At 36.7% G+C, this 24,974-nt stretch overlaps 1 protein-coding gene across 3 annotated transcripts in view; it reads left to right on the top strand.

The window, feature by feature from the left end:
- The window catches only part of dnmt3bb.1 (DNA (cytosine-5-)-methyltransferase 3 beta, duplicate b.1), a 70,686-nt gene that overhangs the window by 42,070 nt on the left and 3,642 nt on the right, over nucleotides 1-24,974 (top strand). The window contains exons 4-21 of one of the 3 annotated variants that reach the window (XM_081385894.1): nucleotides 632-720; nucleotides 2,185-2,328; nucleotides 3,234-3,353; nucleotides 4,196-4,354; nucleotides 7,373-7,480; nucleotides 8,058-8,199; nucleotides 10,911-11,051; nucleotides 12,400-12,444; nucleotides 13,525-13,604; nucleotides 13,934-14,046; nucleotides 15,395-15,578; nucleotides 15,669-15,753; nucleotides 17,429-17,574; nucleotides 19,436-19,526; nucleotides 20,362-20,510; nucleotides 20,595-20,680; nucleotides 20,832-20,901; nucleotides 21,031-21,152. In XM_081385894.1, coding sequence (XP_081242020.1) covers nucleotides 632-720; nucleotides 2,185-2,328; nucleotides 3,234-3,353; nucleotides 4,196-4,354; nucleotides 7,373-7,480; nucleotides 8,058-8,199; nucleotides 10,911-11,051; nucleotides 12,400-12,444; nucleotides 13,525-13,604; nucleotides 13,934-14,046; nucleotides 15,395-15,578; nucleotides 15,669-15,753; nucleotides 17,429-17,574; nucleotides 19,436-19,526; nucleotides 20,362-20,510; nucleotides 20,595-20,680; nucleotides 20,832-20,901; nucleotides 21,031-21,152 — 2,074 coding nt within the window. The remainder of the gene's footprint in view (nucleotides 1-631; nucleotides 721-2,184; nucleotides 2,329-3,233; nucleotides 3,354-4,195; nucleotides 4,355-7,372; nucleotides 7,481-8,057; nucleotides 8,200-10,910; nucleotides 11,052-12,399; nucleotides 12,445-13,524; nucleotides 13,605-13,933; nucleotides 14,047-15,394; nucleotides 15,579-15,668; nucleotides 15,754-17,428; nucleotides 17,575-19,435; nucleotides 19,527-20,361; nucleotides 20,511-20,594; nucleotides 20,681-20,831; nucleotides 20,902-21,030; nucleotides 21,153-24,974) is intronic. The other 2 variants (XM_081385895.1, XM_081385896.1) reach the window with 2 other exon arrangements.

Below are 24,974 nucleotides of genomic sequence, written 5' to 3'. Positions count from 1 at the left end.
AGACTCATGTTCTGGGTTCAGCATCTGGGACATTCTGCCAATTACTTCAGAAAGTAACTTAAACTTATGTCTACAGTAATGCAATTACAATGCAAGTATATAAGGCAAGACATTTTGGAGGGTTCAATAGCAGATAAGTGAATTACATTTCTTGATTGAATTGTCATTTTATCATTAAGACTACTGTTAAGACTACTATCATGTGAAAGTTACCATGTTTAGTGACATTACATAATTATGACAGGAATTTCAATATTCAATATAACTTTAGTAAGCAATTCTATCACACTAGTCTGAAACACGTATGTTTAAGTCTTGTGGCTATACTTTTGGAACAGTGTGTAAAGTTTATCTTATCTTAATTATTTTACAAAATAATTTAAATGGTAATCAACAACGTTACAGAGTGTAGGGAATTAGATTGATTATCTCCTCCATTGTCAAATATTATATTACTATTAGAAATGCTAATTGTTATTATTCAGTACATTTGAATAAATTAAATTAAATGATCACTTAGGTGTCTAAAACGTATAACCAGGTATGCCTAGGATAAAATAATATCCAGTATATAGAAACTAAAGTGTCTGAATTTTCTTATACTTTGTCATGAACTTCCTTAATCTTTCAGACGAGAGTGTGAACAGCATCAGAAGAAAGAGGTCTCGTAAGCGCTCCGACACAGAGGAAGACAGTGCCTGGGATTCCTCCTACAGTGAGGTGAGAATTTACTTAATTTACTTACACATCTGATCTTATCGCACACTGACAGAACACTTCAATAAGACACATCTATTCCAAAGTCCATTTTACTGCTGTGTCCGGAGACATGGCTGAAATAGGGCAAAAATAGTTGCTTTAGTCCAGGAAATATATATCCATCCATCCATCTTCCTAGTGTTATTCCTGCTCGTTTGCAGGGTCCACTTTACACACACATTTGCGCCGGATGCCCTTCCTGACACAGCCCTGCACTAGTGCTGGGACACATTCACACTCTCACACACACACAACAATTTGTCATATCCAATCCACCTTACCTGCATGACTTTGGACTGTGGGGGAAACCGGAGCACCTGGAGGAAACCCACGATATTTTCCCCGCCAAAATGTGGTGGTATAATCAAATTTGCATAGATTCCTCCATTCATTCACCTCTGCTGTGATAGACTACTTATGCATTTATGGTGATAAAAATGATAACTTCCCAATAGGTTGTGTAATTTTAGAGAGCAGGTGCATCATGGAGGCTATCTGAACAGATGCAGGAAAACACATACATAGAGAGTTGAGTATCACTTCCATGGAACTTCTGTTGATTATCCACATGAGATTTTCAGAGCAAAACATGCAGAAGAACGCATTGTGCAGCATTCCTGCCGCCCTTTTAAACAAAGAGTCTGCTATACACATGCGCTAACTGCAAACTGTGCATGTGTATGCACGTCTATTAATTTGTTGTTGTGATACATATCTGTACCCACAACACATTTCACTCTTTAAGATGTTAAGGGCTATCCAGTCTATACTATAAAGACTCCTTAAAATCAGATACATGATGATAAACAGATACGACTGTATTATATATCACTTCTTATCTTTTCTTTTGTGTTTTGTGCTTACCTGCGATTTTCATCTATACTGATAAAGCTTGTGCATTCAGTGCAAAGAGAAAATAAAGCAAAACATTGAAGATATAGGTCAGAATATGGGAATTTATATAGTTTACAGACTGAGCAGGTGTTGTTGTGTGCATAACCTTGCCTTACCAACCTATTATCAAAATTATCAAATAGAGTGTATGGAATTATATTGTGTCTAAAGTATTGATACATGCTAGTACAATATTTGAATGCAACTTTTGTCTTCTCCCATCCTGTAAATACTTGACTATTCCGGTCTATAAACGTGTAAATAAGCAGCAAACAAAATATACATTTAGAGAGATTTAAAGTAAATAATCATTATAAATAATCATATTAATTTAGTTTCAGCAATGTAATATTATAATCTAATATCTGACATTAGCCACCCTGCACTCTAGATTTTAGTGGCCATTGAAAACCCCATAAAAGTTGACCGCTAATCATTATTTCTAGAAACATTTCTATAAAATGTACCTATAAATATGGTACAGTACTAGGACATATGGATCAGCTTATTGTTACGGGATTATGGTTTCAGGAAAAGGCTGACATTGGGTCTGGTTGTGAGACGGGTCTGCGGCAAAGGCCTCGTCCCAGGACTATTTTCCAGGCAGGACTGACAGCTCACAGTAAACCCTGCAACAGAGAGAGGGGACATATTAAACAGGATCACAGCAGCATGGTAATGCTCACATTCACACACACAAAGCTGCTTTATGCTTTAAGTGAAGTTTTGTCTGTCAGACACTGAAATCCAGGCTGACGAACAGAGATCACCCTCACGGCAGATTAAAGCTGTCATGCCACTGTCAGCTCCTCACTCTTAACTCAACACCTTTAAGTCGAGCTGTCTATCACTGTGTATTTATGCTCTCACACATTTGAAGTTGTCTGTACCCAGCCAATCAAAACAGTGGTCATGACAACCCCCCCCCCCCCCATTTTTCCCCGATAAGTCTTTTTTCGCGGTTGTTTTGTCTGTGTTGTGTCTGTGTGCAAAGACAGAAAAAGTGCAGTAAAATGACATTAATTAAATCTCAGACCGATTAATTAGCTGTTGTTACTCCACCACCTACATGAACGAGCAAGGTTTGAACGATGGATGTGCCACAGTTACTACAGTTATTTAAAACAGTCATCTCCAACAATGTATTGTACTATGATAGTTAAGCAGGGAGTTATGATATTGGTATTGTACAGGAAACACACCCCTGGTAGACCATCTTGGTCAAGGTTCCTGCTGGCAAAAACAAGTCATGACCAGAAACCAGCTACCATGTTCCAGAACACAGCTATCCTAAGTGATTATTCCAGACTAAATTCAACTTAAGCTGTGTTGACATCACTGTGGCATGCCATCAGTTACCACAGAAAATCATTTTGAACTGCCTCACAATTTGTAAAAACACACACAAAAACGTGTTGACAGAAATGTTGTTGCCCTAGAAGTCTGTGAGGGCAGCAGGTTGTAAATTTGCCCCTTATTTTCTATTGTACCTATCATTGCAATATTTTTTATTGTTATTATTTTTTTTGTTTTGTTTTTGTTTTGATTTGACTAAAGGTTGAAATTGTGTGTGTCTGTAGGTTTCTAGTGTTCCTGAGGGTCCCATACTGGAGCTCATGGAACAGGACTCTAAAGACTCTGCACAGAGCAGCGCCACATCCACCTCGACTACTGACACAGCCAGACAACCTGAGTACAAGGTACCAGGATATCACACACACACACAAATTCACAATCCACCTATCCTGTCATGTCCCGTTTCTCTTTATGTTAATGCACAAACAATCCACAAGTACCAATATTTGTCCACCTGCCTTCAACTTGTAACAGTAGCCTCACAGAACGGCTCCGTTTGAATGTGAAGATAACAGCCTTTGTGCGTGTGGTGTATCCTCTCCTTTGCGTGTCACAAAGCCAGGCAGCTGCACTGATGACCAAGACAAAGAGACCGTGATGATCTTGAATGGGGGTTTTGTGGGTTATAGCATCTTCTAAGTCATTGTTGAGCACAGACTCAAAAATACTCACTGACACTCGCACAGGTGAGGAAACAACAGCGCTGTTGAAATGGTCCTGACTGATTGAGAGTCGTGCTCAGACAAGCTCAGTGTCAGAGGTTTTGCTTGTGTCTCAGCCCATGCTCAATCCAGCTCTCTGATTGCAACAGAGCATTTGATTGTCCTTCTTTGTGTAACTGGATCAAAGAAATCTGTGCAGTGAGAAGGTTAATTGTCCATCTTATTTAAAAGGATAATTCTCCAAGAAATTATAATCTACTAGTCGAAGCCTGCATGATTTTTCTTTTATCTGTGGAACACAAAAACAGGCTGAGTGGGATCAAAACGGACCAAAAAACAACATAAAACTAGGACATACAAAAGAAGTCAAATCTTCAGATTTAAAAATGTAAAATAAATTTAAATTGACATTAAAGCTATTATTCACTGAAATCTCTGTCTGTGTACTTTTCAAATCTAATGCAGGTTTCAGTGAGTGTGAAAATGTTAATTTATGGTCAACTATGTCTAATTTTCCTCCTCAGGATAATAAAGGCTTTGGGATTGGAGAGTTAGTCTGGGGCAAGATAAAGGGCTTTTCTTGGTGGCCCGGGATGGTGGTGCCCTGGAGAGCAACAGGGAAGAGGCAGGCGTCCCACGGCATGCGCTGGCTGCAGTGGTTTGGAGATGGAAAATTCTCAGAGGTAACAAACAAAATGAAGGGTTTCAGAATACCACAACTTCAGTAGTTGATACTAATAGCAGTGAAATTTTGATCTCAATTTCAGTAGCACTGCCAAAAATGATATTAAACATACTTTTTTATTTTAAATGTTAAATATTGATGTAAATATTATCAGTATTAAAATAATGATATAAACTTTGCTTCAAGTTTTTCCAAGCAATTTTTCAAGTAAACAGTCAGTAACAAAGTCAAGAACAAAGAAACAAATAAAAAGCAATAGAACAAATAAAAAGAGCTTTCAAGTAATTAACATCAATATCAATTCAAGTAAACATTCAGAAAAAAATTATCTAAAGAAAAAAAAAAGACTTATCATGGTTAAACATAATAACTTGTTTACAGCATCTTCTACAAAATTCAAAGAAAACAAACACCTGTTTTTCCAGGAGATTGCCGTAATTTTCACTGCCACTGACTCGATCTTGCTTAAATAAAGTACTGCTGACCGTGGTGACATCACTTGAATGATATATTTTTTTGGTAATACTGATACTGTAGGAAAACTGGAATTGTGACATTGTTTTATTGGCGTTTTGATATGATCCTGAAGTACTGGTACCTCTGATATCACTAGTTTGAACGTCTCTGCAATTATGTGAATTATGAAACAAAACATTTGGCAGAATCAAATTGAATGTCATGGAGTGTGTGAAATGTAATGCATTCAGTGCTAGTTAATTTAATGTAATAAATTCATTAATTAAAAGCTCTGAAAAATATGTTACATTATTAAACATCGAAGACTGTGTATATATATATATATATATATATATATATATATTAGGGATGCACCGATGCATCGGCTGAACATCGGTAACGGCCGATATTTGCCTCGTTAACTGCCATCGGCCATCGGGAAATAAAAATGACATTCGCCGATGTCACATGGGCGTCAGTTTGGTTTGATATGCTGGGGACAGAGACGCATTCGGAAGTGCATTTTCAGAAGTGCTGGGTACAATGACGCATTTATTTTATTTTTTTCTATGAGAAAACTCCTTTTCTCGAGAAAAGAATGACCATGGTATGTAGCAGAAGAAGCGGCGGATTATGCACGATCCGCGAGTGCTGAAGACGTTCTGCACGGCTTTGATGGGTGCGCAGGAGGACATAAATGGGCGGCGACCGCTTCTTCCAGTGGCGGGAGCTTTTCCCTCAGCGCCGTCAACAGATAGAGCGTTAACTGTACACACCGCCGCCGACTTGAGCTGCAAAGAAGCTCTGGCCTCCCTGTCAAGGACGCTTGTCAAAAAGTACGGGGAAGCTTGACCGCTCTGAATAGTGAGTGAGAGCGCGCGCGCGGTCGGGGCTCTCTCTCTCTCTCTCACTCGCAGAAGAGCGCGTGCGCGCTTAAAATTTAATATTTTGGTATGAACATTCACCCGTGTTTTTTCCCTCATAAATGCGAACACGAAAAATAAAATGAATATTATGATGTTTTTTTTGTTGGGTCAGACAATGATTACCAAATTTCTCTCTCATATTGCTCCTCATAACAACTGAAAAAGAACTTATAAATAAGGTTATAACTGTCAACCAGAAAGTGACATTAAAGGTTTTTTTTGTTTCATAAATTGGTCTGATTGAATTTGTGCTCATTCTAGGATAGTGTGATCAAGAGCCGAAAGACTTGTATGTTTCCGTGGCACAAAAGAAGGAATAAATAACAAAAAGAAAAAACATCGGCATCGGCATCGGCCATCGGCCAAGTTGTTATGTTAAACATCGGTATCGGTATCGGCCCAGAATTTCCCAATCGGTGCATCCTATATATATATATATTTGTGCTGTCAATTGATATTTTTTTTTTTTACTAATTAAAAAAAAAAAATGCAATTATATATAAAAGTTTTTTTTACAATTTTACATTTAATCTCCAAGTCAATGTAGAAATAGCATAAAGATAATAGCCTATATTTTAAATATTTCTTTAATGGAATCTTTTTATGAAAGAAGGCATCACTGATACCAATACTGCTAACTGATGTCTCTATGAAATAGATTTTTTCTCAATTTTAATTAATTATTTATACCATTAATTATAGGCATTCTGCATTACAGTATAATTGAAAGCTATCAATTTTAACATTTATTAGGCTTTAAAAAATATTACAACTTTTAATTTAAGTGAACTTAAAACAATCCTCACATAAACCTATTATATAAAATGTCATATTTACCTGTGCCCTTCAATATATCAGGGCTCTTTTTTTTTCAATTGGCTCAGTCAGACCGGTTCAGATCTTTACTTGCCCTGTAAAAATGCACAAAAATATTGTTTTCCTTGTTTTTAACACATGTAACCTTGTAAACAGTGCATTTTCAGGTAGGTCTAACAGATAATAACAGAAATTTAATAAAGTTATCAAACACTTCACAGTCTTCACTGCATAAATTTTAAATTCAATATAGATGAATCCTTATTAAAGCTACAAATGTTATTCTGTCAAGAGCAGTGTGCGATTTTCTCTTTTTATTTTGTTCTTTTATTATTCTAATGACAGACAGCAACAGATTTATTAGGCCGCTGTCACTTTAAGACCTGCCGCACATGACATGGATTACCTGATACGCATCCCATTCTCTCACAACTCTTTACATTAATTTAAGACTTCATTTAACTTATTTCACTCTGTGTTTGCAAGGATATTCGACAAAACTAGCATTTTGGTATCATTTTGTGTGATTTTGTCCATTCAAGTGCTGTCTCAAGCGGCTTTCTGTGAGCACAAGTTGTGTGTTTCACAGAAACACAGGTGCCAGTACTGCACTACATTCTCTTTTGTTGCTTTAAATATTTTTAACGCGTTAAACTGAAAAAAATTATCACATGCGTTAATGCATTTTACAGCACTAATATATACAGTATATAGTGTATTACATATACAATTAAATTATTAACTTAACATGCACACAAACAAATGCTTGCCCTGAGCCCTCGTTACTTTCTGACCCTGGTGTCATGTGCATCTTGCAGGTGTCTGCTGACAAACTCGATTCCATCACAGCCTTCCCGAAGTTTTTCAACCAGTCATCCTACACCAAACTGGCTTCCTACCGTAGAGCAATCTTCCAGTCCCTGGAGGTGAGACCAGAGAGCAGTCTGTGTTCATTGTTTTATAGCGCTATTTTCTCCTATGGGGAATTAGCTGCAACATCTGTAGTTCACTTAATAGAAGACAATTATACAAAAATATGCACCTGTTCTGAATTCTGGGAGCTTGGACTTTACTTTTACATAACGCAGTGTGTATGTGTTTATGTGTGAGATAAATAGGAGACTGGGAAAACACTCATCTGGAAAGTCTGGAATTCCCCAGATCTTCCTTAATTATCTCTCTGTGAATCGTACCTCCTAACAAACTTAACAGAAGCATCCAAGCCCAGACATGCACCAGAACGACACGACTGGCTACACTTTACTTTCTCTCTCTCTCTCTCTGTTTTTGTACCCCACTCTTTTGCAGTCTCCATACAGCATGATTAATATCTGCAATTTGTCTCTATTTCTACTGAGAGGATAGTCTTTCTGAATACATGTTATTTTAGACACAGTACACATAGTTGGTTTTATTCCACCTGAGACGTTTGTTTCCAGGATGGTTTCTGTTTTCTTACAGTTAATCTGACATACTGCTTTCCCACTATCTGCATGTCCTCAGGTGGCTAGTATACGGGCAGAGAAGACTTTTCCTCCGAGTGAGTCAGACAGTCTTGAAGAACAGATAAAGCCCATGCTTGACTGGGCTCATGGTGGCTTTATGCCCAAAGGCCAGGAGGGCCTGAAACCCAGAGAGAACGCGGGTGAGTACACTTCGTCATCGTTAAAGCACCTCAGATCTCACACTCAATCCATGCAGTTGTAAAAAAATACTTGAGTAAAAGGTCTTAACTTGGGGTCAAATAAGATGCAGACAAAGGCTTATGACTATAGGTGGTATATTTAGTGACCACAATTTAAAATGCATTAATATTATTGAATGGCATTACAATATATATATTATTCCATGTGATTTTAATGAAATAATGTGTAAGCACCATGGCTACAATTTTGATTCACCAATAATACAATTCTGGCTGTTACCAATAAGTCAATAAATATTTTTGTTATGGCCTCTAACTGATAAATTGCAAATATTAAAATACTAAAATGCATTTTTTAGCTGTTTTTACTGAAAGCAACTTGCACTGGCATATCTTAAAAAACATTGTTTTGTCTCAAGATGCACACCAGTATTGTTTTTTTCTAAGGCACGTTTGAACTAACTAATCCTGGCTTAATCTAAGCCCAGTTTGTGAAACCAGGCCATAGTCGACTAGACTAAAAACAGGACAAGATTGACTAAATATGATGGAAACTAAAAAGTATATTTTACACAGGACTAAGTCTAAATGTAAAAATAGCTGACAAAATGAATTCAGTAAAAATATTCCCTTTACAGCAACTAAATACACAAACTGAACAAAATATTAAAATAAATGGGTACCTTGAACCACCACGAGACATGAAAAGACAAACACTTAAAACCGTTACAGCAGTTTCTACAGAAAGCCCTACAGACTGAGCAGTTTCTACTGGCAGAATTTCAAGCATTGCCATCTTGTCAAGTCATAGAAAATGTTAGCAACAGGAAAGTAATGTAACTTGTTGGTCAAGTTTTTCTCAAAGCTGTTATTACAAGGGAATGTTATGAATTCATTTGTAGTCTCACACTGTAGTTGAGTTCCAAGACGGCGACTTAACGAACAATCCCTTTTTTTTTTGTTACCCCACACACATAGCAGAATATATCTGCAAAATCAAAAATGGATATTCATTTTGAGATTTGCTAAAGAAAAAAATTATAAGTGCTTACAAGGTCTTGAGGACAAAACGACTTGATTATTTGTATTAGTTATATTATATGATTATATATTAACTGCTTTAAAAACACTAATAAATTAATATAGTTATCATTTCTGTATTTATTTAATTATTTTTACATTTTCGGCCCTGATTCTGTGGAAAATGTGTTAAATAGAGCTGATACATCTACACTTTTATTGGCAGTTGAAAGCGTAATTAAATTATGAAAGCAAAATGATTAAACAAATGAAATGAAATGTGTGGAACTTTGTGAACAAAGGGTGTTCAAATTTTGTGTAAATCTGTGGCCGTAAAGTATTTGTGGTATTGCTTAAAAATCAAGTTGCAGGGCCCTCAGGCATCAGGGCTTAGTCAGGTAATAGCAGGTTACACTCTCACACTTACCAGCTTAGTGTGTCAGATCATAGACCTCTGTTAAGGATTCATTAGAGCTTGTACATCATATTTAAATCTCTGATACCTTAGGTTTTCAGGAGAGCAACTTTGGTTTCAGAGGGTTTCAGTGTTTTCAGAATTGAAGCTGTCAACTTTTTGAAGTACATTATTTATCTTTCCCTTTTATCTGGGAAAAACTGTGAGTAATAGATCAGTTCAGTGAGTTTCCCAGGCATGTTTATATGTGCGGTTAAAATGTCTTACTTTCCTGCTGACATCACATTAACCAAAAGCAACATTCACAACATTCACAGTCCCTGTCAGAGACCCACAACATAAGTTGAGCTGGTGCAGTTATTTGTTTGCAAGGTTTAGTTTGTCTGGTCTCCTCTCATTTAAACGTGTATCAGGTCCTTTAATATCTTTCTTAAACCTTCTGTTTAAAACATATCTAACATATCAATCATTTTTTGAATTTGTACCATTGTGTTTTCATATAGTTGATACTGGGCCGTAAAACCGAAGGGTACTTATATTTGAGTTTACAGATGTATTTGAGTTTAGAACCAAGACACTGAAAATGTTTTTTTTAAAACCACTGCAGAGATGAGCAAGCAGAAGTCTCTTGTACTGTGGTCTTAACAGTGGGATCAGAAAGAGGAAATAGCCTATCTAATTACTTTACAATTTATAGACTGCTGGCTTTTCCCCTCAGCGATTACAGATGTGGAACAGAAGAGTCTAACAGCTTTCTGTCTGCATGTTAATGGCTGTATTTCTCTTGGTAAATTTCTCAATGTTTTTGTCTAAATTGTCATAAAGTAATTCAATTAACCTGCCTGGACACAATAACTGATTAATGATTTATGATAATTAATATATTTTTTAAATATTTTATATTTAAATCAGCACAAATAATTAAATAATCTATAGTTTGCACTAATTTAAATAATATATATTATTTATTATATTAATATAATATATTTTGATGTTTTTTTTTATTTTGGGGCATTTTTCTGGCAGAAATCAACAGTTTAAAAATCATTGATACCAAAAAATTCTTTATTTTATGAATAAATGCTGTAGTGATGTGGTCATTCTTGATAATTACTAACTAGCTGCTAAAGTAGTTCTCACAATACGAATGCAAGTTGCTTCATTATCTAAGTGCCAGATCTATGAAATATAAATGTAGTTACACACAGTATTCACAATGTGTGAGCATGTTTGATTGTAACAGTAAGTAATATTAGTGCACTTGTGTCTCTTCCAGCTGAGTATTGTGTTTTTCCCATGGCCTCAGAGAGCTCAGTGCTGCAGGACTCCAGCCCTCCGGAGTTTCCCCCCTCTGCTAAAAAAGCTCGACTCAGCCTCTGTAAGGCCAAGCCTGGCACTGAGGACGTCTACAGTAGAGGTTAGAGCTTACACTAAGGATATTATTCATGTTCATGGGTGACAACCGATCGTTGCACTCCAAATGGGATGTTCATCCAAAACTGGCATTTCTGTCATCATTTACTCATCCCATAAGTCTCTTCTGAACACAGATTTGTATCAAACCTGAAAGATTTCTGTTAAAGTCTAGGGCCTCGTTTACACTGCAGGTCTTGATGCCCAATTCTGATTTGATGCCTATATCAGTTTTTTTTTTACCGTCCGTTTACACGTTCTTTCAATTATGACCCATATCCGATTCATGTGTTTACACTTGACATACTATCTGAGACATTGCGCATGCTTAAATGGGGTTCTTGCGCAGATGGACGAATGCGAAATATGCTTGATGCTAGCTTTGCGATAAATGCGAACTTCGCCAAACATCATCATGATTGTGAGGCAGAAGAGGGTGAAAAGTGCCATCATTGCAGCCTGCACATATGCTTCAGTTATTTTGTGCGAGAGAGATCTCAGGACTACTGGGACCATAATATATTGTGTTTAAATATTGGCTTTAACGAGGAGCAGTGGGTCCGAAATTTTAGGATGAGCAAGCCAACCTTTGATATGTTGTGTCAACGTTTGTCCACAATCCTCTCCTACGACGACACAATGTTTTGTCAGGCCATCCGTCCCTTTGCAGATGCGCGTCAGGTTTTCTCACCATTAAAGTGCGGAGGTAGCCTTATGCCTCAGAAAATCCGATCTGCCTGTTCACATGACATTCGCATTGGCACATATCTGATTTATTTCCACATATGAACGAGGCCTGAAACCGATCTCGAAATATCCGAATGCATGCGTTTTTTTCCTGTTTACACGGTCATGGAACACATCCATAATATGAGCAAAAAATCGGAATTGGGTCACATTTCACTGACAGTGTAAACGAGGCCTAGGTAATCAAACCATATGGGTTTTGAACAACATGCTTTGGTGAACTAACCCTTGAAATGATACAGATACTTAATTGATGTCTAAATGGCCAAATTATTGTAAATCTTGTGTGACAAGATTAACAGTGAATTCTATGAGCTCCTTTACACAGTATAAAATATAATTTTTTTTTAATTTTTTTTTTCAAAATGTATCTTTTTTTTTTTCCATTGAAATTCTGAACAATTGATTCAGGCATATAAATAATTAAAATACAGTATTGTGTTTTGTGTGCATAGTTTTTGTATCAAAACTTTGATATTTTACACTTTTGCGCAATTTAGTAGCATTGGACTTGATGTGAACAAGACATCGTTGAGCTTTAACTCTTATAATGTGTTTGAATTTCCAACTTGTTGCTCATGACTGCCATTTCATCTGCTTTTCAGAACAAATGGTCCATGAAGTTTTGAAGAATCACAGAAGTATTGAAGGTGTGTAGAGTTGCAACCTGTTACAAGCCCTGCATTCACCAATTAAAACATAAGGATCCATTAACAAAGACGTTTTTTTCTTTTAAAAAAAGCCAGGTCTAGAGATGCATTTTTTTAAGTTGAACCACAAGTAACTTTTTACAACGCCGTATCATGTTCAAAGCACTGCAGAAGTGTATGTTTACACAGAAACAAGGGAAAAGAAGCGCAGTGAAATGCAAAAACCTGTTCTGTGTGAACGGCCCCTAACAGCATTGGAGCCATGGCCTTGTATAAAATACATTTTATTTTTAGCAAATGTATTTTTGCATGTGTCAATACAAATATTTATATTTGTCTTATGGATGCACAATATATCAGTACCACGTTAGATATATAATTGTTCATGCTAATTTCCTCTATTTTTACATTTGGATTTCCTTTGCCGTCCCTTGTCACTCACTTAAAGTAAACTTTTAAAAACACAGAACATTTAACATTTTAGCCAATCAATATCCAAATATAAATTTTTCATACTGCACATTATAATGTTGTGATGCCTAATTTCATTTGCAACTTTTAAAATGACAGATTTTAGTTTTTTAAGTTCTATTGTTTTTTTGTGTGTGACAAACATGTATACGATTTTAATAATCAGCCATTTTACCAATAACATGAAAATAAGTATTATTTGTAAATAATTCACTGGGTTTTTAATTTGCAGTTATAGCTGGAAAATATATATCTACAATGTAACTTCATCACAGTTATATTTGTAAACATACATTTGCCGGAAAGCGATGGCAAACTATTGGATACAGTATACATTTATGCATTTAGCAGATGCTTTTATCCAAAGCGACTTACAAAAGAGGAACAAAATGCAGTTTGTAAAAGAGCCAACAATATTTGTGATAAACAATACCAGGTTCAGTGGGACAACTAGATTAGGAAGCAAACTAGAGAGGAGGAGAAATGCTGAGAAGAAAAATGCTTCTCATTGGTTAATCATTTTCAGCCCATTCATACGGATGGTTCCAAGAATAGGTTACTCTGGTATTTTGACTCAGCCACCTCAATATGTTTGCTTCCCTGTTTCAGAGTTCTGCCTCTCTTGTGGAAAGATGAGAGTGGCGACCTTCCACCCGCTGTTTGAAGGAGGCCTTTGCCTAACATGCAAGGTAAGAGTTGACCTTGTTCTCCACATTCTCAAAACAGAACACAGCACAACTTGAGAGTCTGGGAACATGGTTATCCAACACGCGCTGACATGATTGCTCTTAAAATTGTCAAACAATAGCACTCGATCCTAACACCTGGACACCAGTGTTGTATCTATTGATTACCTTAGGGGGACAAAGGAAGTGCCACGGATCATTTCCATCATCGCTGCATTATCCTATTACACTATTTGCAGCAACACGATACATTGCTGCAAACAGGGACTCTGTTTATAGAAGGCTTAGCTATTTAAGTTATTTACATATGTTTTTATTTTTGAATGTGTCAGGATGTTTATTTAGAGATCTCCTACATGTACGATGACGATGGCTACCAGTCGTACTGCACCGTGTGCTGTGGCGGCAGAGAGGTGCTGCTCTGTGGAAACGCCAACTGCTGCAGGTACGAAACTCATGCTTCTCACAAACTCATTTTTGTCCGGCAATCTCTCACTCAATCTCGCATTTCATTTCATTCTTGGAATTTTGTCACACTTCACTTCCATAACCGCCCTCATCCCAGTGTTCATCTGTGAATATTGATAACTTACAAGCTCAAACATGTTCAAAGTTTGGGGGTCATCCTTGACAGTTCTCTATCATTTGCAGCACATTTAAACAGTGTCATTCACTCTGCATATTTCCACATACTTAATATAAACCAAGTTTGTCTGTCTCTCATAGTAAAGAGCACTGCGATTCTTGTTCATGCTTTAGTCACTTCCTGTATTGATTACTGTAACACTCTTTTTCATGGACTGCCTTCAAAGCTTCTCTGCAAACTCAGCTAATACAGAACTCCGCTGCTTGAATTATCTGCAGAACTCCTCTAACTGAACACATTACTCTTATACTACAACACTTGCATTGGCTCTTGGTTAATTATCGTATTGATTTTAAAATTCTTCTTAATTACAAGCCACTCAGTAATCTTGCCCCTTCATACTTATCTGACCTTCTTCATATCTACACTCCTACTTGTACTTTAAGATCCTCTTCTGCACTCACTCTTATTCTTCCTCAAACTCGCGCTACTTCTATGGGGTCCCGAGCCTTTAGTCATGCAGCTCCTTATTTATGGAACTTGCTGCCACAGGATTTGCGAAACAGTGAAAGTCTTCGTGTTTTTAAATCTCACCTTAAGACCCATCTTTTTAGGCAGGCTTTTATGTGATTACTTTTATACTTTAATACTTGTATCCAGGCTGTAATAATGAGTATTTGTTTAATGTTGATTGTTTTATTGTGTTTGTAAGGCGCTTATAAATAAAATGTATAATAATAATAGTAACATATTTTTATATTTATTTTTCACTAGGGTAGTCAGTACACCTTCATCACAGCCCAAGTTGAATTAAAATCACTTGACAATGTAAAATTACATTTAAAACAAATATGTGAATTAATGTCAAATATAAGAACACGACAGCAATAAAAACATTATTTTGTGTAGTTTTTACTCATAATCTAGTTATAATCATAATAACTCTGTGATGTTGAGGTGCTGTACTTTGTATTGTATTTTTGCATTTCTTTAATACAATTTTTACAGGGTTTTTTTTTAAGCCCTGGCTCTTCAAATTCATGTCAGGCCACTCAAATAAAATGCATTGTTTAAAAGTGCCACAGTTTCACCCTACAAATGGCTTACATATTAAACTCATAGTAGAAAAAGGTACACTTCACCTTTAACACTGTCGGTTTCATTTGCTTTTTTAAAGGCTGTCTTTGATCAGTGTCTTTGCCCGCAGGTGTTTCTGTGTGGACTGTCTGGATATATTAGTGGGAGCAGGAGCGGCCAACAGTGCCCGTGATCTGGACCCATGGCGCTGCTACATGTGTCAACCGCTGCAACAGTACGGTGTGTTAAAGAAACGCCACGACTGGAGCCTGAAACTACAAGAGTTCTTCGTCAATGACAATGGACAGGAGTTTGTGAGTCTCACGTTAACTTTTACAGAGAGGGAAATTCTCTGTTTGCAAAGCTGTTTAACTATACGACATATTTACTTTCTTTTCTTCCAGGAAAGTCCAAAAAGTTACCCTGCAGTCCCAGCAGAGCAGAGACGTCCAATCAGAGTCCTTTCACTGTTTGATGGCATTGCGACAGGTCAATATGATGTTTCTTTAGATTCTATATTCACCTTTTCTGGGGAAATTTACACCATCAGTGATTCACAGATGTCAATAATTTGTATAATATGTGACTACCTGATAAAATATTTTTAAATTACAAGATTTTTCCTTTACCAGGTATAGAAATAATGCTTTTAAAATTAGGATTCGTCATATATAACCCTGGTTCTTCAAAAAGGGGGTGAATTAAAATAAGGTTATCTTGAGTTTTACATGTTTTAGTTTATTTTAATGCTTGTTTTGTCTTATTTTTAAGTATTATAAGTCATATTTAGGCCTATCTATCTATCTATCTATCTGTCTGTCTGTCTGTCTGTCTGACTGTCTGTGTGTGAGACTTTCGAAGTAGGGGTGTAACAATACATCGATATGGATTGATGCATCGATATAACGTCTAACGATACGATGCATCGATTCCACACATAAAATATCGATATACACATTTATTTTGACACTCTCCACAGTCTCACGCAACATCCTTCCGCCAAAGCGCACATTTTCGTTTACTCACCAACCATACTGTCTGCCTGTGTGTCTTATAAAGTTAATCTCCTCATCTTAAATAGATGCCTGACAAGACTGACTGAACCCTTAACAAGTTTTTTCACAAAAGCCGGTATTGTCCGCTGTCAAGGCATCGCGAGTTCATGTTTTACAGCAGAAACAGACAAGCAGTCACACCCTTGTTGGTGAACACAACACGATAAGTCCGTTTTAGCGACTCAGCGCGCAGTATTCAGGTCAGATGTCACTTTGAAAAGACGCGCTGGCTAAGAGGAGTTTCGTCAAAGCTGACTAAAAGTGATCGAGGATGGATCATTTCAATGAACTTGATGAACCCGTGATATCTTCTTCAGGCTGTAAAAGGAAAATAAAAGCTGAAACATTTTCACGGAACCTTACTAAAGCAGCTCGTTTAGTGGTGAGGGAAAAGCTCACTGTATGTTATCACAACAACAAAGTTTGTCAGGCGTCTATGTCAGCTGAGGAGATTAACGTTACAAAGATTAACCGAGTGTTGTATTATTTACCAGAGCAATTACTTGGTTTTGTTTGACTCAGAAAGATGAAATGTGAATGTATCTGCTCTGCAAAAAAAAAAAAAACTTTTAACATATTAAAGCACTTTCAATTAACTTTAATTTTGTAATTTGCCTGTATTATTAATCAAAACAACCCAGCTGCAGTTTGATTGATATTACTTGGAATGCACAATAATAATAAAAAACATGATTTATGAAAATGAACAAGAATGGAGTACTTGCAAATGACCTCTTCTGTTGTAAATGTCCCAATTGGGAGAGGGTGTGCAATTTTCAAAGAGTTTAATTATACGTTCATGTTATATATTTTGGTTGCATAAAACATAACTGGTTGTGTGAACATAATATCTAAATATCGATTAATCGATCGATATAGCCCTGAATCGAATCGAATCGTAATCGTATCGCAGAATTTTTTGAGGTATCGGCAAATGTCGTATCGCTGGCTGAGAGAATCGATATCGTATCGTATCGTGATGAACTGTCCGATTTACACCCCTATTTCGAAGTACATAAAGTTGTGTTGTGTGGCCAGAACTATGGACACTAATGATTATGATTATTGGAATTTAAAGTTACTATGAATGTTTTAATGTTAATTTGCAGGTTATCTGGTGCTTCGGGACTTGGGCTTCAATGTTGATTTGTACATTGCATCAGAAATATGTGAGGACTCAATTTCAGTGGGAGTTGTCCGGCATGAAGGAAAAATCCAGTATGTGCACGATGTTCGCAACATCACCAGAAAAAATGTGAGTTGACAGTTTTCTGTTTCTGATTGCTATATTTGACGTTTTCACTGTAGATAATTTAATGATTTTTTAGGTCTTTTGTGGCTGTTTTTACATAATCAGCTTTCATATTAACCTAGTAAGACTCAGCCCTTCAGCTGTTTCATTTGACTCTGAATGTGTATAGACCGATTGGTGCCGTCACATGCTACACAGGCTACACGCACCTGGCCCAAGGTTATTTGTTTAGTAGCATGTTGCTTGTTTCAACAGCACTTGATAAGGGGAATGGCCTCACCTGAGTCTGGTCTTTGTCGTCACTCCTCCAAGTTTCTGTTTGGCTTCTATTATCTCTCCACCTCACATTCAAATGCTCAGACACACACAGAGAGCTGCAAGTTGTCTTAAGCCTCAGTGACGGAACACAAAGGCGCTTTCTCCCTTCCTAAATCCCCTCTCCTCAATTCATCCATTCACCCCCTCACCATCCCATTCAATCACTCATTCACTCACCCATTGTTGTTGCGAGGCTGGATTGGGCGGGATCGCAGAGAGGGATGCATGAAAGGGCTCTTGTCGCAGAAGAAAAGAGAGAAGGGATATATTGGAGGGTGGTTTTGGGGCCCTGGGTTGGGTTATTTATGAAACAATGAAAGAATGAGAAGGCCTGAAAAGAGTCCAGCTGCAGATATGCTCTCGCACTGGCACATGCAGACGTGCCAAGGATAAAGACGTATACATGCCATTCCCACAGTTTCCTTTAGCAGAACATCTGGAATGCCTAATTAAATGGCATTTAAGACCCCAGTGACCGGATATTACACCAAATTACTCGGATGTGTTCAGGGAATTTCTTTATCAACTCACGCTAACTTTGGCTAACATTCTAGCAGGGTTCTCCTGTTATGAACAAACTTTCTTCAAATGTCATTAATAGAAAGTTTGTTCAAAGTTATCTGGTTTTTAATAATGTTCTTAAAACATAAGCACACAAATGTTATGTATACATTGTTCATGGAAGGTTTTTTCTGAAACATTTTAGTTGGAAGTTCATTTCACTTTTTTTTAATGTAAACTTGTTTAAGAATATTCAAAGAACATTAAAAAGTAACGCTTCTATTATGTTTGCAAAATTATCGAAAGGAATGTTTCCTTAAAGTTTGCATAACTTAGAAAAAACATTTAAACATTTAAAAAAAACTGTACGTTTTGAATGTTCAGAGAACATTCAGTTACAACATTTTCATAATATTAATATGAACCATTAGCAAAAAGTTCTTAGAACGTATTTTTGTTAGCTGGGATTAGAGTGCAAAAGTCATGTTCCTTGATTCAAAATCCCATTCATTTTCTTCATGGGGGATTGATTTTTAATGATAACTTATTACCTTTAAAAAAAGACTTATTGTGAGCTACAAGGAATTCCTGGTGAAAAACTACATTAGCCATGATTCTGCAAATATATATATATATATATATATATATATATATATATATATATATATATATATATATATATATATATATATATATATATATATATATAGCATTGCATTTGTTTCCATCATTAAATCCATTAAGTACACAGTTTTATACCTTTCTTGGTGTCTGATTTTCAAATAAGTTTTTGCTTAAAATCAAAGTTTTGTAATGTGATTCATTTTGTAGCTGTTTGGTTTGGTCCATGGCTTATAACTTTAACAAAGGCTTTTTTTAAATCCTTATGTTAAAACTGCATATGGATGAAAAACTGAAAAAAGGAAGTTGCACTGTTGCACTGTATAATAAAACATCTGGAAATAAACGAATGGATCTTCAGAGTTCCTGAGGTGAATGTGCAGTGTAGTGTGCTAACACTAGATGGTGCTGTTCTGTTGCTCAGATTGCTGAATGGGGGCCCTTCGACTTGGTGATTGGTGGAAGTCCCTGTAATGACCTTTCAATTGTCAACCCTGCTAGGAAAGGCCTGTACGGTAAGACATTAAAACTTATGAATATTATTAAGGTTATCTTTCATCCTCCCACACAAACCCCTTGTAGATTCTATCATTTTTTTATGATAACATGCTGTTTTATGTCACATGCTGAATTATTTTTGTGGTGTGTTTACAATCCAATCTATGGCAGTGTGTTTTTATTAAAAAGTGTTTTATGTTAAAGTCATCATGTTTTGTGCTATGGACATGAATCCATACATCCATCCATTCTCCAAACTGCTCATCCCTTGTAGGGTTGCGAGACGGACATGAATAATATCTCAAATTATGCAGCCTGTTAAGTGCAGTTGTGCTATTGTGCTATTATTTTCTAAGCCATCACACATATAATTTTAGCCCGGTGGACGATGAATGAGAAAACTGACTTAGATTAACACAAGACGCTTTTCCACCATCGGGCCAAACCATTCTTGTTGCTTAACTGTTAAATTATGTGCCGGTCCGGCCCAGCCGGTAAGGATATGGTTTCATTTTCCACTGTGGGGCTGATAACGGCCACTCTTTGGAATGTAATGTAAATGCAGAGGCTTGAGATGTAAATAGCAACCACGTTATGGAGGATGACCAGATATTTCTATTGTGATAGAACAATAGAAATAGCATGTTTAGCCAGGTACAGAGAAACTGGTGGTTGGACACCAGACAAGTGACCAATCCTGACTGGCAACGTCACTATACGCCGAGCTCAAGTGGAAATATAAGCGTAACCGTTCCTTACCATTCTTAGAACCGTTTGGCCTGATGGAAGCAGCTATAGCAAATATGTAAGACTTTATTTTTTATTATGTTTTCTTTATTATATTGTGTTTAGAGGGGACTGGGCGCCTGTTTTTTGAGTTCTACCGTCTTTTGAGTGAAGCAAAACCAAAGGAAGGGGAAGACCGACCTTTCTTCTGGATGTTTGAGAATGTGGTCGCCATGAGCGTCAACGATAAGAGGGACATCTCACGATTCCTGGAGGTTTGAGTTTCTTCATGGCTGTTGTTGTTGGAGATGGATTGATCTGGTAGTTTCTCATTTCAATTTGTTTGTGTGTATCTCTAGTGCAATCCAGTGATGATTGACGCTATTGAGGTATCGGCTGCTCACAGGGCACGTTATTTCTGGGGAAACCTGCCAGGAATGAAGAGGTATTTGTCATCTCATCTACCCCACCTTTCTCTCTCTCTAAACAGTCTCCAGACAACATTTCTAAACCTTTTTAGTCAGCATTTTAATAAAAATGAAAAAGCGATATATATGTACTATATGCAATTTTGAAATGAAGGTGCTTTCCTTCAGGCCTCTGTGTGCCACTGGGATGGATAAATTAGAACTTCAAGACTGTTTGGAACATGGCCGTGTTGCCAAGGTAACCTATTTTCCATCTATGAAAGGCTCTGGTGAAAATGTAAACCTGTGAGCCCTTTATTGATTTACTTTATTCATGACCTTGAGCGGGTTGTGTCAAGCATAGTCTCTTAACTCTCTTTGTCTTTAGTTTGGTAAGGTGCGTACCATCACAACACGGTCCAACTCCATCAAACAGGGCAAAGACCAACACTTCCCTGTCGTCATGATGAATGGCAAAGAGGACATCCTGTGGTGCACAGAGCTTGAGAGGTGTGTTCGCAACAGCCAGATAATATCAAAAATATTAAATGTCAAATTCTTTGTAGGGCAAAAATATCTTATCACGATTTTCAGGAAAATGACGGTTCACGATTTTATCAGGGGTCGTTTTCATGTTGGTTTTACTATTTTGCAAGTGACTGAACATTACAGCCAAACTAATGTCCCTATTTTAAAAACAAAGCCTTACAAGGTAACAAAATATAAAATAAAAAAGAATGACAGACATTTAGGGACAAGTGGCGAAGATAAAAATCGTTGTCATTATTTTCTTTGTGATTAAAAAATAAGAACAAAAATACACATAGGCCTACACAACATAATGTACAGATGAAATAAACAGTGCTTTATTTTTTCAGCCACAGTAGGTGTATTTAACAGTAGCATTCAAGAAAGAAACTAAATAAATATAAAAATAAAACACTACATAGAATTCACTGTATAAATTATACATTGATTCTCATTAAAGCTCTCAGAGGAGCGAGTGATTTTCTCTTTGTGTTTTATTAACATTAAAATTATTAACATAATTTCCCCCAAAATGAAAATTGTCATAATTTACTCTCTCAAGTTGTTTTAAACCCGAATAAGTTTCTTTCTTCAGATGACAATAAGTTATTTTGAAGAATGTGGTTAACCAAACAGTTGCTGGTCCCCAGTGACTTCCATAGTATATTTCCCCCCACTATGGTAGTCAATGGGGAACAGCAACTGTTTGGATAGCCACATTCTTAAAAATATCATCTCTTGTGTTCAGCACAAGAAAGAAATGAATACAGGTTTGAAACAACATTAGAGTGAGTAAATAATGACAGTATTTTCATTTTTGGGGAATCCCTTTTAAGGACAAGCGGCAGCATGTTTACCATTAGGCTACTGCCACTTTAAGACTTTAGACATAACTAACTAACTGTGTTTATGTAAACCTATTTGACAGTACAAGCGCAATAAGACTCGAAAGATAACTTAGTCCAGTAACCAGGCGCTGTTTGACAGGCTTTTAGTGCCTGTGTGCTTCGAGTGTATAAGCTCATAAAAAAGCGCATGTTAGAACAGCGCACAGCACGCGACTGAAATGTTTAACCGGCAAGGCTTTAAAGCACATGCAAATAATGAACTTTTGTGAATTGCAGTGTCCCGTGAGTTTAAATATCTCACGTTGATGTATTCATTCATGTATTCATGTTGACTTCATATGGTTTTGAAAAACCTTTAAACCATTTTCAACAAACATTTAAAGGGACAATAAGTAACTTTTTAGGTATTTTATTATCTAAAATCAATATTTTTATTCATAAATATGTCCTCAATGGTGTCCAAATACCTCTGCCAATGATCTGACTTATCCTCGTAAACGAAGAATTTATTATCTTTATATACATGGGACGGGTAGGTCCACGGAGGCTTCCATGTAGTTCCGCCATCTTGAAAAACTATAATAGCAGAGAGGGACAAAAAGTACTAGGCCAACGCGTTTCCACAACGCGTTTTCGTTCAGAGCCCGCGTCAAGTGACTGAAACCAGCAGAAACGGAGCAGAGCAGTGAGAGGCGCTTTTGTCACTGCCCCGGCAAGTTTAAAAGGCTGCACTGCACGGTTAAGTCAAAGGATAACGAGTCCTCTTAGTCGAAAAACTCCACAATAAGACCGTAAAGGGAAACGTGATCGGAGATTACAAAAACAAGGGTTATTAGCTATAATGTCGGGATAGCTAATGCAGGAGAAAGCTTTCAAAAGAGACGCTGAAGTTGCCTACTTTCTTCTCGACAGGTAAGTCAATGTTAAGGTCTTAATTACAGGCTTTTTATTTTTTTTATTAGCCTATATAGACCAGCGTTTCCCAGCGGGAAACTGTGTAAAAAAACAAATCTTTACCATCAATCTCGGATCGTCGGAAGTCTCTAATAACAACAAATAATGCGCACAAATTTATAATACAAATGCAAATCATAAGTTTTTGGCGTTGAATTGCGGAGGTTGCGCTTGCATGTGATTTTATTCCCGTGCCTCATTCCCAGTGCGTCCACATAAAGCTGCCTATTTTTCATTGATGCGCTTACAGTCAAATACACACGAATTGTCACAACGTCCGTCTTGCCGCGTATTCACATAAACACATCGGTTGTGCTGCTGTCAACGCAACGCGTGCGATTAATATTTTTCAGTTTAACACGTTAAAAATATTTAACGCAATTAAAGCAGCATTTTTTTCTGTCATCCTTTGGCTAGCGTTACATTATATAATCACGTTCTTCTTCATGCAAATGCTTCTAACCATGCAAGCGAGAAAATACAAAAGAGAATCCGGTTGCGCTGTCCTGTGATGCTGACACGACGCGCGCCAGACTCGACTTCTCTTTCGAGCTTTCGCTTTGAGTATCCTCATGAGAGCAGTCTTAAATTAGTTAAATAAAGTCTTAAATGAACGTTAAGAGTTGTGAGAAAATGGGACGCTTGTGGGATCCACATGTGACAGTGCAGCAGTGACATCAGAATCAAATAACACTTCATTCATAAAAAGATGCCATTAAACAATTATTTGAAATATACTGTCTTTATGATGTTTCTACATTAATTTGGAGATTTACTGTGAAATTATTAGGCTACATAAAATATAGTAAAAACAAGCTATCTTGTGCAATTATAACAAAATTATATATTATATAAAATTAAAAATGTTTAATTCATTCATTCATTTGTAACATGCATGAACGAAGAAAAAAAAAGGAACAGGAAGAAGAAAATCTTATGGTACTGGTAGCCTACCTGTCATTTATTTGTGCACATCAAAAATAATAATAAAAAACAAAACCAGCACATTTCAAAGTATAGTATCAAAGTAGTATCGTGACAACACTAGTGTAGGGTGCCACACATTTTTTTTAAATTTCAAAGGGTGCCTTGACTGAAAAAAGGTTGGGAAACACTGATATAGACAGTAGAACATAGTTAAAATTTAAACAGGCTCTTTGATGAATAGCAGCTATTGAGTAAAGTAGAGAAGGTCCTATAAACAAGGTTGTAAGTTTTGTTTGTTCAAAACTGTAACATTCGTTTGTTCGTTGTGTCAAGTTGTAGTTTGTTTGAAATAACAAACCAGTTCACCAGAAGGAAAACTCGACGAGGTGCTATTAGAAGACATCCTGTCAAAGCTTTTTGGTACATATCGCTTACCGTAGATGCAACGCGCATTTGAAAACGCGAGGCGCTGGAGAGCAAAATTAGTTTGATTGCAAAATACAAATTCACCACTAGATGGGAGTAATTCTTACTTACTGCCCCTTTAAATGTAATAGCTCAAGTAAAAGTGCTAATTTTGTTGAAAAATAATTTATCATAGTTTTCATCAACATTTCACTGACAAAAACAGAAAGTTTGTGATGAAAATCTATATCAATCACAATGAGGGAGATTAGATGCACAGATTTCAATGGTAACATACTGATCTACCCGGCGGGATAATAGCATTGCTGCATGTCTTATAAAATGATTAAAAATGTCAACATCTGTGAGAAAAAGAAAAACAGACATGTATAAATTTCACATTTGATGTCAAGGAAAACAAGACCATTTGTAAACCGTGCGGAACGACGTAACAATCTCTGGGATAACACAAAGAAATGTACTATACAATACAGAGCTCGAAAATCACGATTGCACAATGGCTCGGGACAGTTGAAGGAACTGATCAAAAGTTTATCATGCATTTTCACGTGTTTTGCCAATTTAAACAAAGAAATTTTTAAATTATTCATGCGCAAGATGCCGTTTTCTGTGTGCAGCACACACACAAACCACCTCACAGCATACAAAT

The sequence above is a fragment of the Scardinius erythrophthalmus genome (assembly GCF_964197995.2).
Source record: "Scardinius erythrophthalmus genome assembly, chromosome: 15".
NCBI lineage: Eukaryota > Metazoa > Chordata > Actinopteri > Cypriniformes > Leuciscidae > Scardinius > Scardinius erythrophthalmus.
This window is presented reverse-complemented; position numbering and strand designations above follow the sequence as displayed.